Genomic DNA, 19,060 nt, shown 5'->3' on the forward strand with positions numbered 1-19,060 from the left:
GCAGATTGCAGAGCAGCAGTTCTGAGTGACCAACTCTATGTAACAATGACATTGTCTTGGTCATTTCCTGGGGTTCTCTCATTCCTCTCATTGGTCCTGAACAAATTGAGCCTTTCTCTATGTCCCAAATGGCACCCTATCCCCTATGTAGTGCCCTTCTTCGCATGGGCTCTGGTCACAAGTCAGAATATGGTGTCATTTGGGATGCAGCCCTGGTTATTGAATGCCAGCTGCCAATGTCAATCATCCATGAGTTTACACTGTACAATTCAACCCTTGGGGACAAGTTTATTGTGTTTTGGGGATGTTACAGTGGTGGCTCATCTTTTGTTGAGCTACAAAAAGGTTTCAATGAAATCTCGTTTTCATTACAAATTGACAAGGTAAAACAGAGTCATCACAACAGTATAATGTAACTACATAAGTGGAAATGGGTGTCTGGCTTTCATATAAATGACATCATCATCTCTAATAATCTACATCAGCTAGTTGTTTCTTCTTTAACTTCATACAGATAATGGACAAGGCTAAAATGCACCATAATATTTGGTTGAGACTTTAGGAATAGTTTCCTTTATTACATCACAAAATACATTTTATTTTTTAATATCCCAAAGAAGCAAGACTTGCAAGTAGAGGCATTTAAACATAACTAAAATCTACAGCTACAAAATTCTACTCCAATATACATTTACCTTTTGTTGGGCATTGTCTTCCGGCAGATGGCGTCATTCTAACGCTCTGTGTTGCCATGAACTATCAGTGCAGACGGAGACGCAGCTTCGCTATCTGACGTGAGACAATGCCTGCTTGGATCTTTCTCTCTGTCTCTTCAGACCCAGTCCTCATAGCAGGGAAAAATGTGGAGGAGTAGAATCAGTAATCAGACAGATACACAGAAGTCCGTATTGTAAAGGCTATAAAGATTTGTTGCACGATGTGACGTCGCCTCCGGGACCTTCACACTGCAGGCAGGGGGACTGGGTGGACAGGGGATCAGACAGGACGGGGTTAGGGGTCGTGACCTCTAAGTGGCGTATCTCTTGGTCCACTGTCGGGCTATCCTGTCATGCTCGGCTCTGTTGGTCAGGTACTGAGTGGCAATGCTACCAACCAGAGGGTCAGCTGAGGAGAGGAGAGTGAGAAGACAGGAAAGAGATGAGCAACGCATTAGTAAGAGGGTTGCGGAAGTCTAAAATGATTGAAGAGGAAGTGGATGAGACAGTCATGAGTAAGAGGCCTCAGTCATTGGTACACAGTCATTGGTAAGAGGGCGATCTTAGATCACCAAGTCCCAAGCCAGACATACAGGACTGCTTCGTTTTGTTTTGTATAAATGACTTCATTCAAGTAGAAATTGAAGCATGCATCAAGGTAGAAGAAAGATTGAGTAGGATTTCTAAATTTATGGCTGTCCCGTTGTCCCATCCCTGACACAGCGCAAACATTCTACAAGTCAAGTGCAGTGTAATCTCTTTGGTTTTGATGCTTGCTTTGGGGTTACAGTCTGTTACTGGTGTACAGTATATTTACTGTACGTCTGATTGGTTGACCGCTGTGTCACTCACCAGGGTTGCAGTCTGTTACATGTGTACAGTATATATACTACACACTGAGTGTACAAAACATTATGAATACCTGCTCTTTCCATGACATAGACTGACCAGGTGAATCTAGGTGAAAGCTGTGATTCCTTATTGATGTCACTTGTTAAACACTTCAATCAGTGTAGATGAAGGGGAGGTTAAAGAAGGATTTTTAAGCCTTGAGACAATTGAGACATGGATTGTGTATGTGTGTCATTTAGAGGGTGAAAGGGCAAGACAGAAGATTCTAGTGCCTTTTTTTAAGTGGTAGTAGGTGCCAGGCACCCCAGTCTGTGTCAAGAACTGCAACTCTGCTGGGGTTTTTCACGCTCAACAGTTTCCAGTGTGTTTAAAAAACGGTCCACAACCCAAAGAACAACCAGCCAACTTGACACAACTGTGGGAAGCATTGGAGTCAACATGGGCCAGCATCCCTGTGGAACGCTTTTGACACATTGTAGAGTCCATGTGCCGATGAATTCAGGCTGTTCTGAGAGGGAGGGGGGTGCAACTCACTATTAACTCACACTTAATGTTTTGTACACTCAGTGTATGTCTGATTGGTTGACCGCTGTGTCACTCACCAGGGTTGCAGTCTGTTACATGTGTACAGTATATATACTATATGTCTGATTGGTTGACCGCTGTGTCACTCACCAGGGTTGCAGTCTGTTACATGTGTACAGTATATATACTATATGTCTGATTGGTTGACCGCTGTGTCACTCACCAGGGTTACAGTCTGTGAGCAGGGAACAGATGGACAGCAGCACCTTGGAGATGGTGAGGGCGGGGCTCCAGTTGTCTTTCAGGATATCCAGGCAGATCACACCCTGACTGTTTATGTTACAGTGGTAGATCCTGGTGCGGAATGTCACCTAGGGAATGAAATAAAGCAGATCTAACATCACCTAAGAAATAACAAAGTAGATCCAGACAGAGCAAACCCTGACTGTCGATGTTACAGTGGTAGTTCCAGGTGCAGAACGTCACCTAGGAGACAACAGAAAGTAAATATATACAGTTGAAGTCGGAAGTTTAAATACATTTAAACTCAGTTTCACAATTCCTGACATTTAATCCTAGTAAAAATTCCCTGTCTTAGGTCAGTTAGGATCACCACTTTAGTTTAAGAATGTGAAATGTCAGAATAATAGTAGAGAATGATTTATTTCAGCTTTTATTTCTTTCAACACATTCCCAGTGGGTCAGAAGTTTACATACACTCAATTAGTATTTGGTAGCATTGCCTTTAAATGTTTTAACTTGGGTGAAACGTTTTGGGTAGCCTTCCACAAGATCCCACAATAAGTTGGGTGAATTTTGTGTCACGTCCTGACCATAGTAAGATGTGATTTTCTATGGTAGAGTAGGTCAGGGCGTGACAGGGGGTGTTTTGTGTTTTTCTATGTTTTCTATTTCTATGTTAAAGTTCTAGTTTTTCTATTTCTATGTTGTTTTTTGGGTTGATCTCCAATTGGAGGCAGCTGGTCCTTGTTACCTCTGATTGGAGATCATATTTAAGTTGGGGTTTTTCCTCCTGGGTTTTGTGGGTGATTATATCTTTTGAGTGTTTGTTTCTCTCTGCGTCATGGTTTGTTTTGTAAATTCAGTTATTTATGTTTTGCAAAGTTTCACGGATTTAATAAAATGTGGAACTACAACCACGCTGCACTTTGGTCCGATCCTTTCGACAGCCGTGACATTTTGGCCCATTCCTCCAGACAGAGTTGGTGTAAATGAGTCAGGTTTGTAGGCCTCCTTGCTCGCACACACGTTTTCAGTTCTGTCAACAAATTTTCTATAGGATTGAGGTCAGGACTTTATGATGGCCACTCCAATACCTTGACATTGTTGTCCTTAAGCCATTTTGACACAACTTTGGAAGTATGCTTGGGGTCATTGTCCATTTGGAAGACCCATTTGCGACCAAGCTTTAACTTCCTGACTGATGTCTTGAGATGTTGCTTCAATATATCCACAAAATTTTCCGTCCTCATGATGCCATCTATTTTGTGAAGTGCACCAGTCCTTCCTGCAGAAAAGCACCCCCACAACATGATGCTGCCACCCCCGTGCTTCACGGTTGGGATGGTGTTTGTTTCATCAGACCAGAGAACATTTCTCCAAAAAGTACGATCTTTGTCCCCATGTGCAGTTGCAAACAGTAGTCTGGCTTTTTTATGGCGGTTTTGGAGCAGTGGCTTCTTCCATGCTGAGCGGCCTTTCAGGTTATGTCGATATAGGACTCGTTTACCGTGGATATAGATAATTTTGTACCTGTTTCCTCCAACATCTTCACAAGGTCCTTTGCTGTTGTTCTGGGATTGATTTGCACTTTTCACACCAAAGTACGTTCATCTCTAGGAGACAGAACGTGTCTCCTTCCTGAGCGGTATGACGGCTGCGTGGTCCCATGGTGTTTATACATGCGTACTATTGTTTGTACAGATGAACGTGATAGCTTCAGGTATTTGGAAATTGCTCCCAAGGATGAACCAGACTTGTGGAGGTCTACAATTTTCTTTCTGAGGTCTTGGCTGATTTCTTTTGATTTTCCCATGATGTCAAGCAAAGAGGCACTGAGTTTTACATTTTAGTCATTTAGCAGAGGCTCTTATCCAGAGCGACTTACAGTAGCAATTATGGTTAAGTGTCTTGGTCAAGGGCACATCGACATATTTTTCACCTAGTCGGCTCGGGGATTTGAAACCAACAACCTTTCGGTTACTGGCCCAAAGCTCTTATTTGCTAGGCTACCTGCCGCCTGAGGAGGAGCGAGAACATTTACTGTGGAGCAAGAACATTCCCAACCATCCACAGCTCCCTGGCTGTTAAGTCTGCAGATACTGTAGTCATCTAAACCTCACAAAGCTAAATCACACATCCTTCACATTTGCCTTTATAAAACAGCATAAAGACAGGCAATTGGCATAAAAGTGTATGGCAACTTAACACATCCCATAATTAAGCCACCATACTGTAGATAAGACAGGGAGACCTCAGGTACCAGCAAATAGTGTGTGAATATCTATTAGCCTTGCCCTGTTATATCTGGTAGCTAGGCCAGTCGGTGACATGTGTTGAGCTAACTCTTACGGAAAAAACACATGAATTTCACATCTCATATGATCACGTGATTTAATGTAAAGTTAATGTGAAGCAACATGTGATAACATAAAAATACACATGATAACATATTAGCAGATGTGAGAACATGATGTCGTGAAATTAACGTGAAATAAATGTGACAAAATGAGGATGCAAAATCTCAACATGTGATAACATGAAACCGCAAGGGACAGCATGTGAGCGAGCACATGTAAAAAAAACAATCTCATGTGAAATAAATGTGACATGGGGAAGCAAAATTTCTACATGTGATCCCATGAATATGTCACTGTATTTTTATTGCTAAATTATGTTGTTAATGGACAGTATGATGCTTTATTTTTAAAAAAGTCCACATTTTTTTTATTAAACCAGGCAAGTCAGTTAGAAACAAATTATTATTTACAATGACAGCCTACCCCAGCCAAACCCGGACGACGCTGGGACAATTGTGCGCCGCCTTATGGGATTCCCAATCAAGGGCCGGATGTGATACAGCCTGGAATCGAACAAAGGACTGTAGGGACACCTCTTGCACTGAGATGCAGTGCCTTAGACTGCTGTGCCACTGAATCACTTGCTAACCAACCTGAGAACTGCTTGGTTGCTAGCTATCTGAAATTCCTGCTGTGCCGCCAGGTCTGCAGACATAAAGGAGATCAGCTATATATTTACTGCCAAGAACACACTTGTGCACTTTGCCTAAAGTTGCAGTGAAAATAAAGTAAATATATACACAACAACTTGTAGGTCTTATTTATATCAAGAAACCATGCTGATGTCGCTCTTGATGCTGGTGATTCTTTGATCCACCTCTACACAGACAACACCATTCTGTACACATCTGGCCCTTCTTTGTACACTGTGTTAACTAACCTCCAAACGAGCTGCAACGCCATACAACACTCCTTCCGTGGCCTCCAACTGCTTTTAAATGCTAGTAAAACTAAGTGCATGCTCTTCAACCGATCGCTGCCCGCACCCTCCCGCCCGACTAGCATCACTACTCTGGACAGTTTTGACCTAGAATATGTGGACAACTACAAATACCTAGGTGTCTGTTTAGACTGTAAACTCTCCTTCCAGACTCACATTAAGCATCTCCAATCCAAAATTAAATCTAGAATCGGCTTCCTATTTTGCAACAAAGCCTCCTTCACTCATGCTGCCAAACATACCCTCGTAAAACTGACTATCCTACCGATCCTTGACTTCGGCGATGTCATTTACAAAATAGCCCCCAACACTCTACCGTAAATTTCGGACTATAACCACAACTTTTTTCCCAGGCTTTGAACCTCGCGGCTTAAACAATGACGCGGCTAATATATGGATTTTTCCCGCTTTCAATTTTTTTTTCCAAAAAAACACATTCTGTGACGTGCTCAGTTTTTTGGCGGCATGAAGCTTTCATTAGACCGATGAAATTGCCGAACGGGTTAAGGTCAAACAACTTTTTTGTTTACTGTTTAGATTAAATTGAGCGCTCTCAAACTTCCCATCATTCTGATTACGGTAGTCATTTTGTCACCCTCATCATGGCAAAGACACGGAGAAATGCATATGATGCAGCTTTCAAGTTGAAGGCGATTGATCTGGCTGTTGGAAAAGGAAATAGAGCTGCTGCACGGGAGCTTGGTCTTAATGAGTCGATGATAAGACGTTGGAAACAGCAGCGTGAGGAATTGACTCAGTGCAAAAAGACAACTAAAGCTTACTGCTAATTTTTTATTTTTGTTACAAGCCGTGTTTCGTTAAAGCCTATTTATTTTTGTTACAAGCCGTGTTTCGTTAAAGCCTATTTATTTTTGTTACAAGCCGTGTTTCGTTAAAGCCTGTGTAAAGTTAATTTGTTTCAATGTACCGGTAGGCACCTGCGGCTTATAGACATGTACGCCTTATTTATGTTCAAAATATTATTTATTTTTTAATTCAGTGGGTGCGGCTTATATTCAGGTGCGCTTAATAGTCCGGAAATTACGGTACTCAGCAAACTGGATGTAGTCTATCACAGTGCCATTCATTTTATTACCAAAGCCCCATATACTACCCACCACTGCGAACTGTATGCTCTCGTTGGCTGGCCCTCACTACATATCTGGCTCCAGGTCATCTATAAGTCTTCGCTAGGTAAAGCCGTGCCTTATCTCAGCTCACTGGTCACCATAGCAACATCCACCCGTAGCACGCGCTCCAGCAGATATATTGCACTGGTCATCCCCAAAGCCAACACTTCATTTGGCCGCCTTTCCTTCCAGTTCTCTGCTGCCAATGAATTGCAAAAATCTCTGAAGCTGGAGTCTTATATCTCCCTCTCTAACTTTAAGCATCAGCTGTCAGAGCTTACCAATCACTGTACCTGTACATAGCCAATCTGTTAATAGCACACCTAACTACCTCATCCCCATATTATTACTTACCCTCTTGCTCTTTTGTACCCCAGTATCTCTACTTATACATCATCATCTGCAGATCTATCACTCCAGTATTAATGCTGAATTGTAATTATTTGCAATTCGATTTTTCTATTTTTCTTTTCTTTGGTGTTATTGACTGTACGTTTGTTTATGTGTAACTCTGTTGTTGTTTTTGTCGCACTGCTTTGCTTTATCTTGGCCAGGTCGCAGTTGTAAATGACAATTTGTTCTCAACTGGCCTATCTGGTTAAATAAAGGTGAAATAATTAAATGATTTCAATTATTGTAGAATCTTGTACTGTGACCACAATTGGGACCTTGAATGGAATTTAAATTCATAACCTCTCGGTCGCTGACAACCTGAAATGTCCTGCTACAGTGCAGCTACACCACCAGATCTGTGAATGTGAAATACATATGGGCCACAAAACTAGCAGTGCTCAAGCAACTGTTGTAGCAGTTTAAGTGTTTGATGGTTATGCCGATGCAAGTCAAGCACCTCTTTTGACACTGTCTGTTCTGCAAACTTTGTAAGAGAATGTGTCAGTAATGAGCTGCACTGTGAATTTGTAATTTTCTACTTGGAAACTACTAGTTAGTAACTTATTGTCAAATTAACAGTTACATACTGCCAATTTTGGGGGGACAGTAACCTTTAGGGCACTTGCTGCCACTAGCAATCTTTGATCGTAACCTACTGTGCATTCACTGACTCTTCTGTTGACAACATGTGCATCACTTGCTGATTGGCAGCATAGTTCGTTGTTGTATATTTAATGACAAAATACAGTTCAGCTGTGGAAATACATAAAAAGTAGCTGTAACTTACTATAAAATAATCAGCGTATCATGTTAATTTGCATGACGGCCAAAAAGTAGTCTACCCATGTGCATTGCAATTGACAGTAAACATATATCAAAACACTAATACAGTATCCAATTACAGCAACGGCTAACATTATTTCACATGTGGAAAATCACATGATTTGACATTTCACATGTGAAATTATGTGAACACTTCACATGTGAAAACATGTTTTTGGAACACTTCACGTGACATTTCGCATATGAAATCATGTTTTTGGAACAATTCACAAATTTGGTTTTGAAACTTCACATATGTTTTTCACATATGTCACATGTGAAATGTCATGTGGTGTCACTGTTCAGCTAAAGTATGACCCCAGATGGGATTTGAACACACAACCTCTGGATTTGAGGTATACTGCCCTTACTGCTGCACAACAAAGTCTGTAACATTCCCAAACACATTCAACAAATATATTACATCTCTGCACTTAGCAAAAGAGTGACATCTGCACTGCTATTTTAGTTATCAGTTATTCTGACTATTCTCTCATCATTGATTACATTTACTTATTTCAGCAATTGGAGGGTTTTCTGTGACGTTGTCTAATGTTGGTGGGCATATTATTTTACTTTAATGTTACACCTGAATCTCAGATTTGCTAAAGATACACTGAATCAGGTATGTTTAGCAAATCTGAGATGTACTTTGAATTCCAAAGTCTAGGAATACAGGTGAAATGAGTTAACGACACAGACATGGTGGCGTAGCAGGACGATTGGAATGCAGTGAACCAAGAGGTTGTGAGGTCTAATCCCAGGTAAAGACATGTTGAATAATAATTACTATATAAATAAACATACACAATGTGTCCAATATGTAAGTTGAAAACACTGTGTGTGTATCATGGAGACACATTTTTGTTTGCAGGGCATCACCTGTGAAATCTTGTGTGAAAACTTGAGTCTACAAGTGAAAGGTTATGCGATCACGTGAAAATCCACATGTGAAATATCATCATGTGAAGTGTTCCAAAAACACATGGTTTCACATGTGAAAATCCACATCACCACATGTGAATTGTTCCAAAAATACATGGTTTCACATGATTTCACATGTGCAAAACATGTGGAAATGATTCCGCATGTGAAATCATGTGGTGTTTACATAAGGGAAGTCTTTTAACATCCATCCCATTGAGGCCTCCTCTCTCTGAGCAGCCCTTATTGCAGAGGAAACCAATAAGGGCCACGCACAGCCAATGATCTTAATGATACCACTAGCTGTTTATGGCTTTGACATTAGAGGGAGAGCGAGATAAGAGAGAGAGAAAGAGAGAGAGAGCGAGAGAGAGAGAAAGAGAGGAGAGGAGAGAGAGAGTAGAGAGAGAGAAAGAGAGAGAGAGCGAGAGAGAGAGAAAGAGAGGAGAGGAGAGAGAGAGTAGAGAGAGAGAGAAAGAGAGAGAGAGCGAGAGAGAGAGAAAGAGAGGAGAGGAGAGAGAGAGTAGAGAGAGAGCAGACTTGTTCAAAGGTGGTGAGGTTCTCCTCCATGCTACCAATTACCCTGGGGTCTGACTCCCTCTCCCTCTCCAGTCAAACTGTATATGCCATCTTTATGACATGTTAATAGAAACCAGACGAGCCAGACTCAGTCTGGTATTACCATATTACCATAACCACTGTAAAGGCTAATCCCATCACTGTAAACAGGGGATTTGTGTTGAATAATACAACTGTTAGACAGAGCAAACATATCATGACACCCCCTCAGTCCAGTATAGAGTATAGAGTGGTACAGCTTTTAGTTCTGAGGGTGATTTCTCCTAAATAGATTATGTTAGTTTTATGTGAAATGGGATTGCTTTCTATGAAATAACCCTATTGCTCCCCTCCACTAGCAGAAAGCTATTATGATCCTGATTATATCCACCTCCCGTATAGTTTTATCAGAAACATAATAGGCAGTGTAGTCTGTTGTAGCCTATTACTGAGTATATACACTTCTAAAAAAGAGGAGCCCTGCAGTGCCTATAACAGACAAGAAGCTGCATCCCAAAAGGCACCCTACTCCCTGCCTTCAGAAAGTATTCATACCCCTTGAATTATTCCACATTTTGTTGTGTTACAGCCTGATTTCAAAATGGATTAAATATATTTTTTACACACAATACCCCCTAACGACAAAGTGAAAACATGTTTATTGAAATTTTTGCACATTTATTGAAAATTAAAAACAGAAACGTCTCATTTACATAAGTATTCACACCCCTGGGTCAATCCTTTGTAGAAGCACATTTGGCAGGGATTATAGCTGTGAGTCTTTCTGGGTAAGTCTCTAAACTTTCCACACCTGGATTGTGCAACATTTGTCCATTATTCTTTTGAAATGTCTTCAAGCTCTGTCAAATTGGTTGTTGATCATTGCTAGACAACCATGTTCAGGTCTTGCCATAGATTTTCAAGTAGATTTAAGTCAAAACTGTAACTCGGCCACTCAGGAACATTCACTGTCTTCGTGGTGAGCAACTCCAGTGTAGATTTGGCCTTTGTAACGGCTGTCTTCGGGTAGAGAGGACCAGAACGCAGCAGGAATGTGGATGCTCATCTTGAATATTTATTTTAAATAAAGTGAACACCAAAACAACAAAATGAAGAACGACAGACCGTCAGTTTAACCTGTTAGGGCTAGGGGGCAGTATTTACACGGCCGGATAAAAAACGTACCCGATTTAATCTGGTTATTACTACTGCCCAGAAACTAGAATATGCATATAATTATTGGCTTTGGATAGAAAACACCCTAAAGTTTCTAAAACTGTTTGAATGGTGTCTGTGAGTATAACAGAACTCATATGGCAGGCAAAAACTTTGTAGAGAAGATTCTGTACAGGAAGTGCCCTCTCTGACCATTCCTTGGGCTTCTTGACTCTCTTTATTGAAAACTTAGGATCTTTGCTGTAACGTGACACTTCCTACGGCTCCCATAGGCTCTCAGAACCCGGGAAAAAGCTGAATGATGTCGAGGCAGCCCCTGGCTGAAAAACATTAGCGCCTTTGGTAAGTGGTCTATCAGAGGACAATGAGACTGAGGCGCGTGCACGAGGTAACCCCATGTTTTTATTTTCTCTGTCTTTGAACTAAAACACGGTTTCCCGGTCGGAATATTATCGCTTTTTTACGAGAAAAATGGCATAAAAATTGATTTTAAACAGCGGTTGACATGCTTCAAAGTACGGTAATGGAATATTTAGACATTTTTTGTCACGAAACGCGTCGGGCGCGTCACCCTTATTTACCCTTCGGATAGTGTCTTGAACGCACGAACAAAACAGAGGATATTTGAACATAACTATGGATTATTTTGAACCAAACCAACATTTGTTATTGAAGTAGAAGTCCTGGGAGTGCATTCTGACGAAGAACAGCAAAGGTAATATCATTTTTCTTATAGTAAATCTGACTTTGGTGAGGGCTAAACTTGGTGGGTGTCTAAATAGCTAGCCCTGTGATGCCGGGCTATCTACTCAGAATATTGCAAAATATGCTTTCACCGAAAAGCTATTTTAAAATCGGACATAGCGAGTGCATAAAGTAGTTCCGTATCTATAATTCTTAAAATAATTGTTATGTTTTTTGTGAACGTTTATCGTGAGTAATTTAGTAAATTCACCGGAAGTTTGCGGGGGGGTATGCTAGTTCTGAACGTCACATGCTAATGTAAAAAGCTGTTTTTTGATATAAATATGAACTTGATTGAACAAAACATGCATGTATTGTATAACATAATGTCCTAGGTGTGTCATCTGATGAAGATCATCAAAGGTTAGTGCTGCATTTAGCTGTCTTCTGGGTTTTTGTGACATTATATGCTAGCTTGAAAAATGGGTGTCAGATTATTTCTGGCTGGGTACTCTGCTGACATAATCTAATGTTTTGCTTTCGCTGTAAAGCCTTTTTGAAATTGGACAGTGTGGTTAGATAAAGGAGAGTCTTGTCTTTAAAATGGTGTGAAATAGTCGCCTCCCTGAGCCCGTTGGGGAGTTGCAGCGATGAGCAAAGATTTAAAATAGTGGGTAAAATAACAATATGGAGAGTGGTATTCAGTAATGTATTGGATTTGCCCCAAACATAACACTTTGTATTCAGGACAAAAAGTAAATTGCTTTGGAACATTTTTTGCAGTATTACTTTGGTGCCTTGTTGCAAACAGGATGCATGTTTTCCTTCTTTTCACTCTGTCACTTAGGTTAGTATTGTGGAGTAACTGCAATGTTGTTGATCCATCCTCAGTTTTCTCCTATCACAGCCATTAAAGTCACCATTGGCATCATGGTGAAATCCCTGAGCGGTTTCCTTCCTCTACGGTTAGGAAGGACGCCTGTATTTTTGTAGTGACTAGGTGTATTGATACACCATCCAAAGTGTAATTAATAGCTTCACCATGCTCAAAGGGATATTTCAATGTTTTACCCACCTACCAATAGGTGCCCTTCTTTGCGAGGCATTGGAAAACCTCCCCCCATTGCCTTTGTGGTTGAATCTGTGTTTGAAATTCACTGCTTGACTGAGGGACCTTACAGATGTATGTGTGGAGGACAGAGATGAGGTAGTCATTCATAAATCATGTTAAACACTATTGCACAGAGAGTGAGTCCATGCAACTTATTATGGGACTTGTTAAGCACATTTTTACTCCTGCTTGCCATACATTTCCACTTTTCATTTTTATTCATTTGTAAACATTTCTAAAAACATAATTCCACTTTGACATTATGTGGTATTGTGTGTATACTTTCTGAAGGCACTGTAGTGCACTACTTTTGACCAGTGCACTACTTTTGACCAGTGCACTACTTTTTACCAGAGCCCTAAGGGCCTGAGTCAAAAGTAGTGCACTATGTAGGGAATAGTGGGGCATTTGGGACACACTCAGAGACTCTGCTGCTGCTGCCTCTCTTTCTCAATAATAACAGCATTGTGTTAAATGGCTCAGGGTTATTTTGGTCCCCTGGTCTCCACAGTCATGTGACATTAGAGCAGAGTGCTGTAGTGTAACTGCTGCTGTGTAGTAGCCTCAAGGAGATGATGGCTGGGCAGCGCCACGGTTAGTCAAAAACACAAGACAAGACAAGACATCATGTTTATCAGCCTCAAGGTTTCAACTGATGACCTCAGCAAACTCCTGTCAGCCCTGACCTCCATGTAGAACAATAGAGGACTAACTGCAGACAGAGGCTGCGTCCTAAACGGCACCCTATTCCCTACATAGGGAACAAGGTGACATTTGGGACGCAAGCAGAGGCTCCCATGTAACTGAACTGTTTAAACAACCACCTCTAAACCTATAAAGCAAGTGAATAAAGCGTACAGTACCTTTGGTGGCTTGAAGGGGTAGTCGGATGAGAAGGTGATATCTAGGAAGAAGACCCCTCCCTCGTACACAGAGCCTGGTGGTCCCAGGATGGTGGATCTCCACTCATAGATGTTGTCTCCCTTGGGTCCCGCACTGCAAATACACAAAGACAAGCCAGAGTAAGTGAAACCCTTTCTGCCTTTATTGTTAAGCCTGACAAAGACATACAGGTCAAAACATTGTACTCAATAAAACTGTGGAAACATCCAATAATGTGCGGGTACCTATCTTTATTTCATGACTTTACTTTTTGTACCCTGCTGCTACCTATTACACCTCAGTTCCTCAGTTAGAGACCAGCATCACTCCTCCAGACCATTTTAAATGGATGTAAATGGACAAGCTATCACAGGGGTGAGTCACAGTCAGGGCTCTGCCTGAATAGGCTGTAGAAGCATATCTTAACAGGAGAGATAGCTATGTGTTAATGTAGTACTCAGACAAGCAGGTGAATGAGGGGGTGGAGGCTGCCTTGAGCAGACAGACACTTATCTACACTGTCCTCACTATTCACCCTCGGCTCTATTACCAAGTGATGAAAAGACATCACACACACACACACACACACACACACACACACACACACACACACACACACACACACACACACACACACACACACACACACACACACGTCTGTCAGTAGCCTTGAGAGAGAGAGAGATAGAGAGAGAGACAGACAGAGAGGCCACTCAACACTCACCAGTCTCTCAGTAAAGTACTCGACCCATTGTCAATAGGACAGTTGATAAAAATACACCCTGATTACAGCACTGTCAATAATACGGGTGTAAATAAAATCAATACGACTGTATAAATGTATGATCACTAGTCTTGTCCCATATTGTATAAAATGTCAGTCAGAGAAGTTAAATCAAATACAGGCTGATCATTATTCTAATCCTGGTTTTGGAGCAAAAGAAAACAGTTTGTTTTACCCATAAGATCTAGAGTCTAGACAAAGAACTCTGAGCTAGATGACAAAGGGACAGAATGCCAAAACAGGTGATGATGCTTTAACTATAGCCGTCTGTCCTTCACTGGAGATATCTGGTGGTAGAGACAGATCAAATCAATCTCTTCCCTCCACACATCAATCTGACAAGCCTTCAGCAGAGGCATGAGAAGCCCTTCCTTAAGCTGCCAGCCTGGCTGTCTGAGAGACACTCCCTCACCTTGTTACCTGATCTCACTGTTACTATACAGGAAACTTTAATTTAGGAATAACGGTACATCTAGCCTGGTACTAGATCTGTTTGCCCTGTATTATAGTTAACTTTGGGTAACACTTTATTTGGATAGTCTATCTGAAGATGCTCTACAGACTATCTACAGACTAGCAGTAACATTTAAACAATCTATTAAGCCAGACCCTAGCTCTAACCCTAACCTTAACCCTTACTCTAACCCTTATTCTAAACCTTACCCTAACCCTAACCTTAGCAAGCAGTTGCTTATCAACAGAGAGTTTGTTGATAGTATGACCATCTGTAGAGCATCTACAGATGGAAGAGCAGGACTATCCAAATAAAGCGTGACCCAACTATGACCATAGGAGTCGGCTATACAGCACAAACAGATCTGGGACCAGGCTTATGTAAACCTGTCCCTTAATGTACATATCTCAAGGAAACTAGGATATGTTATGTGCAGAGTTCCACAGCCTACAACCTGTTCAGGCCAGCATCCCAGAGTCGCCTCTTCACTATTGACGTTGAGACTGGTGTTTTGCGGGTACTATTTAATTGAAGCTGCCAGTTGAGGACTTGTGAGGCGTCTGTTTCTCAAACTAGACACTCTAATATACTTGTCCTCTTGCTCAGTTGTGCACCGGGGCCTCCCACTCCTCTTTCTATTCTGGTTAGAACCAGTTTGCGCTGTTCTGTGAAGGGAGTAGTACACAGCGTTGTACGAGATCTTCAGTTTCTTGGCAATTTCTCGCATGGAATAGTCTTCATTTCTCAGAACAAGAATAGACTGATGAGTTTCAGAAGAAAGTCTTTGTTTGTAGCCATTTTGAACATGTAATCGAACCCACAAATGCTGATGCTCCAGATACTCAACTAGTCTAAAGAAGGCCAGTTTTATGGCTTCTTTAATCAGAACAAAAGTTTTCAGCTGTGCTAACATAATTGCAAAAGGGTTTTCTAATGATCAATTAGCCTTTTAAAAAGATAAACTTGAATTAGCTAACACAACGTGCCATTGGAACACAGGAGTGATGGTTGCTGATAATGGGCCTCTGTACACCTATGTAGATATTCCATAAAAAATCTGCCGTTTCCAGCTACAATAGTCATTTACAACATTAACCAGGTCTACACTGTATTTCTGATCAATTTGATGTTATTTTAACCTGTTGGGGATCTTACAACATTAACCAGGTCTACACTGTATTTCTGATCAATTTGATGTTATTTTAATGGACCAAAAATTTGCTTTTCTTTGTAAGTGACTCCAAACCTTTGAACGGTAGAATATCTACTATTTCAGAATCATGTTGACTCTAATGCTTCCCACAGCTGTGTCAAGTTGGCTGGATGTCCTTTGGGTGGTGGACCATTCTTGATACACACAGGACACTGTTGAGCGTGAAAAATTCAGCACTGTTGCAGTTGTTGAAACAAACCAGTGCGCCTGGTACCTACTACCATACCACTTTCAAAGGCACTTACAGTGGGGGGGGAAAGTATTTGATCCCCTGCTGATTTTGTATGTTTGCCCACTGACAAAGAAAGGATCAGTCTATAATTGTAATGGTAGGTTTATTTGAACAGTGAGAGACAGAATAACAACAAAAATATACAGAAAAACGCATGTCAAAAATGTTATAAATTGATTTCCATTTTAATGAGGGAAATAATTATTTGACCCCCTCTCAATCAGAAAAATGTCTGGCTCCCAGGTGTCTTTTATACAGGTAACAAGCTGAGATTAGGAGCACACTCTTAAAGGGAGTGCTCCTAATCTCAGTTTGTTACCTGTAAAAAGGACACCTGTCCACAGAAGCAATCAATCAATCAGATTCCAAACTCTCCACCATGGCCAAGACCAAAGAGCTCTCCAAGGATGTCAGGGACAAGATTGTAGACCTACACAAGGCTGGAATGGGCGACAAGACCATCGCCAAGCAGCTTGGTGAGAAGGTGACAACAATTGGTGCGATTATTCGCAAATGGAAGAAACACAAAAGAACTGTCAATATTCCTCGGCTTGGAGCTCCATGCAAGATCTCACCTCGTGGAGTTGCAATGATCATGAGAACGGTGAGAAATCAGCCCAGAACTACACGGGAGGATCTTGTCAATGATCTCAAGGCAGCTGGGACCATAGTCACCAAGAAAACAATTGGTAACAAACTACGCCGTGAAGGACTGAAATCCTGCAGCGCCCGCAAGGTCTCCCTGCTCAAGAATACATATACATTCCCGTCTGAAGTTTGCCAGTGAACATCTGAATGACTCAGAGGACAACTGGTGAAAGTGTTGTGGTCAGATGAGACCAAAATGGAGCTCTTTGACATCAACTCAACTCGCCGTGTTTGGATGAGGAGGAATGCTGCCTATGACCCCAAGAACACCATCTCCACCGTCAAACATGGAGGTGGAAATATTATGCTTTGGGGGTGATTTTCTGCTAAGGGGACAGGACAACTTCACCGCATCAAAGGGACGATGGACGGGGCCATGTACCGTCAAATCTTGGGTGAGAACCTCCTTCCCTCAGCCAGGGCATTGAAAATGGGTCGTGGATGGATATTCCAGCATGACAATAACCCAAAACACACGGCCAAGGCAACAACGGAGTGGCTCAAGAAGAAGCACATTAAGGTCCTGGAGTGGCCTAGCCAGTCTCCAGACCTTAATCCCATAGAAAATCTGTGGAAGGACCTGAAGGTTCGAGTTGCCAAACGTCAGCCTCGAAACCTTAATGACTTGGAGAAAATCTGCAAAGAGGAGTGGGACAAAATCCCTCCTGAGATGTGTGCAAACCTGGTGGACAAGAAACGTCTAACCTCTGTGATTGCCAACAAGGGTTCTTCCACCAAGTTCTAAGTCATGTTTTGCAGAGGGGTCAAATACTTATTTCCCTCATTAAAATGCAAATCATTTTATAACATTTTTGACATGCGTTTTCTGGATTATTTTGTTGTTATTCTGTCTCTCACTGTTCAAATAAACTTACTATTAAAGTTATAGACTGATCATTTATTTGTCAGTGGGAAAACGTACAAAATCAGCAGGGGATCAAATACTTTTTTCCCCCACTGTAAATATTTTGTCTTGCCCATTCTCACTCTGAACGGTACATATACACAATCCATGTCTCAATTGTCTCAAGGCTTAACAATCCTTCATTAACCTGTTATGGATAGGGGGCAGTATTTTCACGGCCAGATAAAAAACGTACCCGATTTAATCTGATTATTACTCCTGCCCAGAAACTAGAATATGCATATAATTATTAGCTTTGGATAGAAAACACTCCAAAATTTCTAAAACTGTTTGAATGGTGTCTGTGAGTATAACAGAACTCATTTGGCAGGCCAAAACCTGAGAAGATTCCAAACAGGAAGCGCCCTCGCTGACCATTTCTTGGTCTTCTTGATCATCTCTATCCAAAACAGGGGATCTCTGCTGTAAAGTGACACTTCCTACGGCTCCCATAGGCTCTCAGAAGGCGGCAAAAAGCTGAATGATGTCTTTGCAGGCCCTGGCTGAAAAACACTAGCGCATTTAGACTTGATCGATCAGAGAACAGAGACTGGAGGTGCGTGCACGAGGCGACACCATGTTTTTATTCTTTCGTCTTTGAACGAAAACAACGACTCCCGGTCGGAATATTATCGCTTTTTTACGAGAAAAATAGCATAAAAATTGATTTTAAACAGCGGTTGACATGCTTCGAAGTACGGTAATGGAATATTTAGAATTTTTTTGTCACGAAACGCGTCGGGCGCGTAACCCTTTGTCACCCTTGGATAGTGTCTTGAACGCACAAACAAAACGCCGCTATTTGGATATAACTATGGATTATTTTGAACCAAACCAACATTTGTTATTGAAGTAGAAGTCCTGGGAGTGCATTCTGACGAAGAACAGCAAAGGTAATCCAATTTTTCTTATAGTAAATCTGAGTTTGGTGAGGGTCAAACTTGGTGGGTGTCAAAATAGCTAGCCTGTGATGGAGGGCTATCTACTCAGAATATTGCAAAATGTGCTTTCACCGAAAAGCTATTTTAAAATCGGACACCTCGATTGCATAAAGGAGTTCTGTATCTATAATTCTTTAAATAATTGTTATGTTTTTTGTGAACGTTTATCGTGAGTAATTTAGTAAATTCACTGGAAGTGTTCGGTGGGAATGCTAGATCTGAACGTCACATGCTAATGTAAAAAGATGGTTTTTGATATAAATATGAACTTGATTGAACAAAACATGCATGTATTGTATAACATAATGTCCTAGGCGTGTCATCTGATGAAGATCATCAAAGGTTAGTGCTGCATTTAGCTGTGGTTTTGTTTTTTGTGACATTATATGCTAGCTTGAAAAATGGGTGTCTGATTATTTCTGGCTGGGTACTCTGCTGACATAATCTAATGTTTTGCTTTCGCTGTAAAGCCTTTTTGAAATCGGACAGTGTGGTTAGATAAAGGAGAGTCTTGTCTTTAAAATGGTGTAAAATAGTCATATGTTTGAAAAATTGAAATTTTGGGATTTTT

At 41.2% G+C, this 19,060-nt stretch overlaps 1 protein-coding gene across 4 annotated transcripts in view; it reads right to left on the minus strand.

The window, feature by feature from the left end:
- Window positions 1–263: 263 nt before the first annotated feature.
- Window positions 264–19,060, minus strand: part of ub2e3 (Ubiquitin-conjugating enzyme E2 E3) — a 60,893-nt gene continuing 42,096 nt past the window's right edge. For all 4 annotated transcript variants that reach the window (XM_014165029.2, XM_014165028.2, XM_045704326.1 and 1 more), the window contains 3 exons: window positions 13,295–13,427; window positions 2,317–2,464; window positions 264–1,125 (listed from right to left, as the gene is read on the minus strand). In XM_014165029.2, coding sequence (XP_014020504.1) covers window positions 1,028–1,125; window positions 2,317–2,464; window positions 13,295–13,427 — 379 coding nt within the window. In that variant the 3' untranslated portion in view covers window positions 264–1,027. The remainder of the gene's footprint in view (window positions 1,126–2,316; window positions 2,465–13,294; window positions 13,428–19,060) is intronic.

Source organism: Salmo salar, chromosome ssa21 (assembly GCF_905237065.1).
Source record: "Salmo salar chromosome ssa21, Ssal_v3.1, whole genome shotgun sequence".
In the NCBI taxonomy this organism is placed as follows: domain Eukaryota; kingdom Metazoa; phylum Chordata; class Actinopteri; order Salmoniformes; family Salmonidae; genus Salmo; species Salmo salar.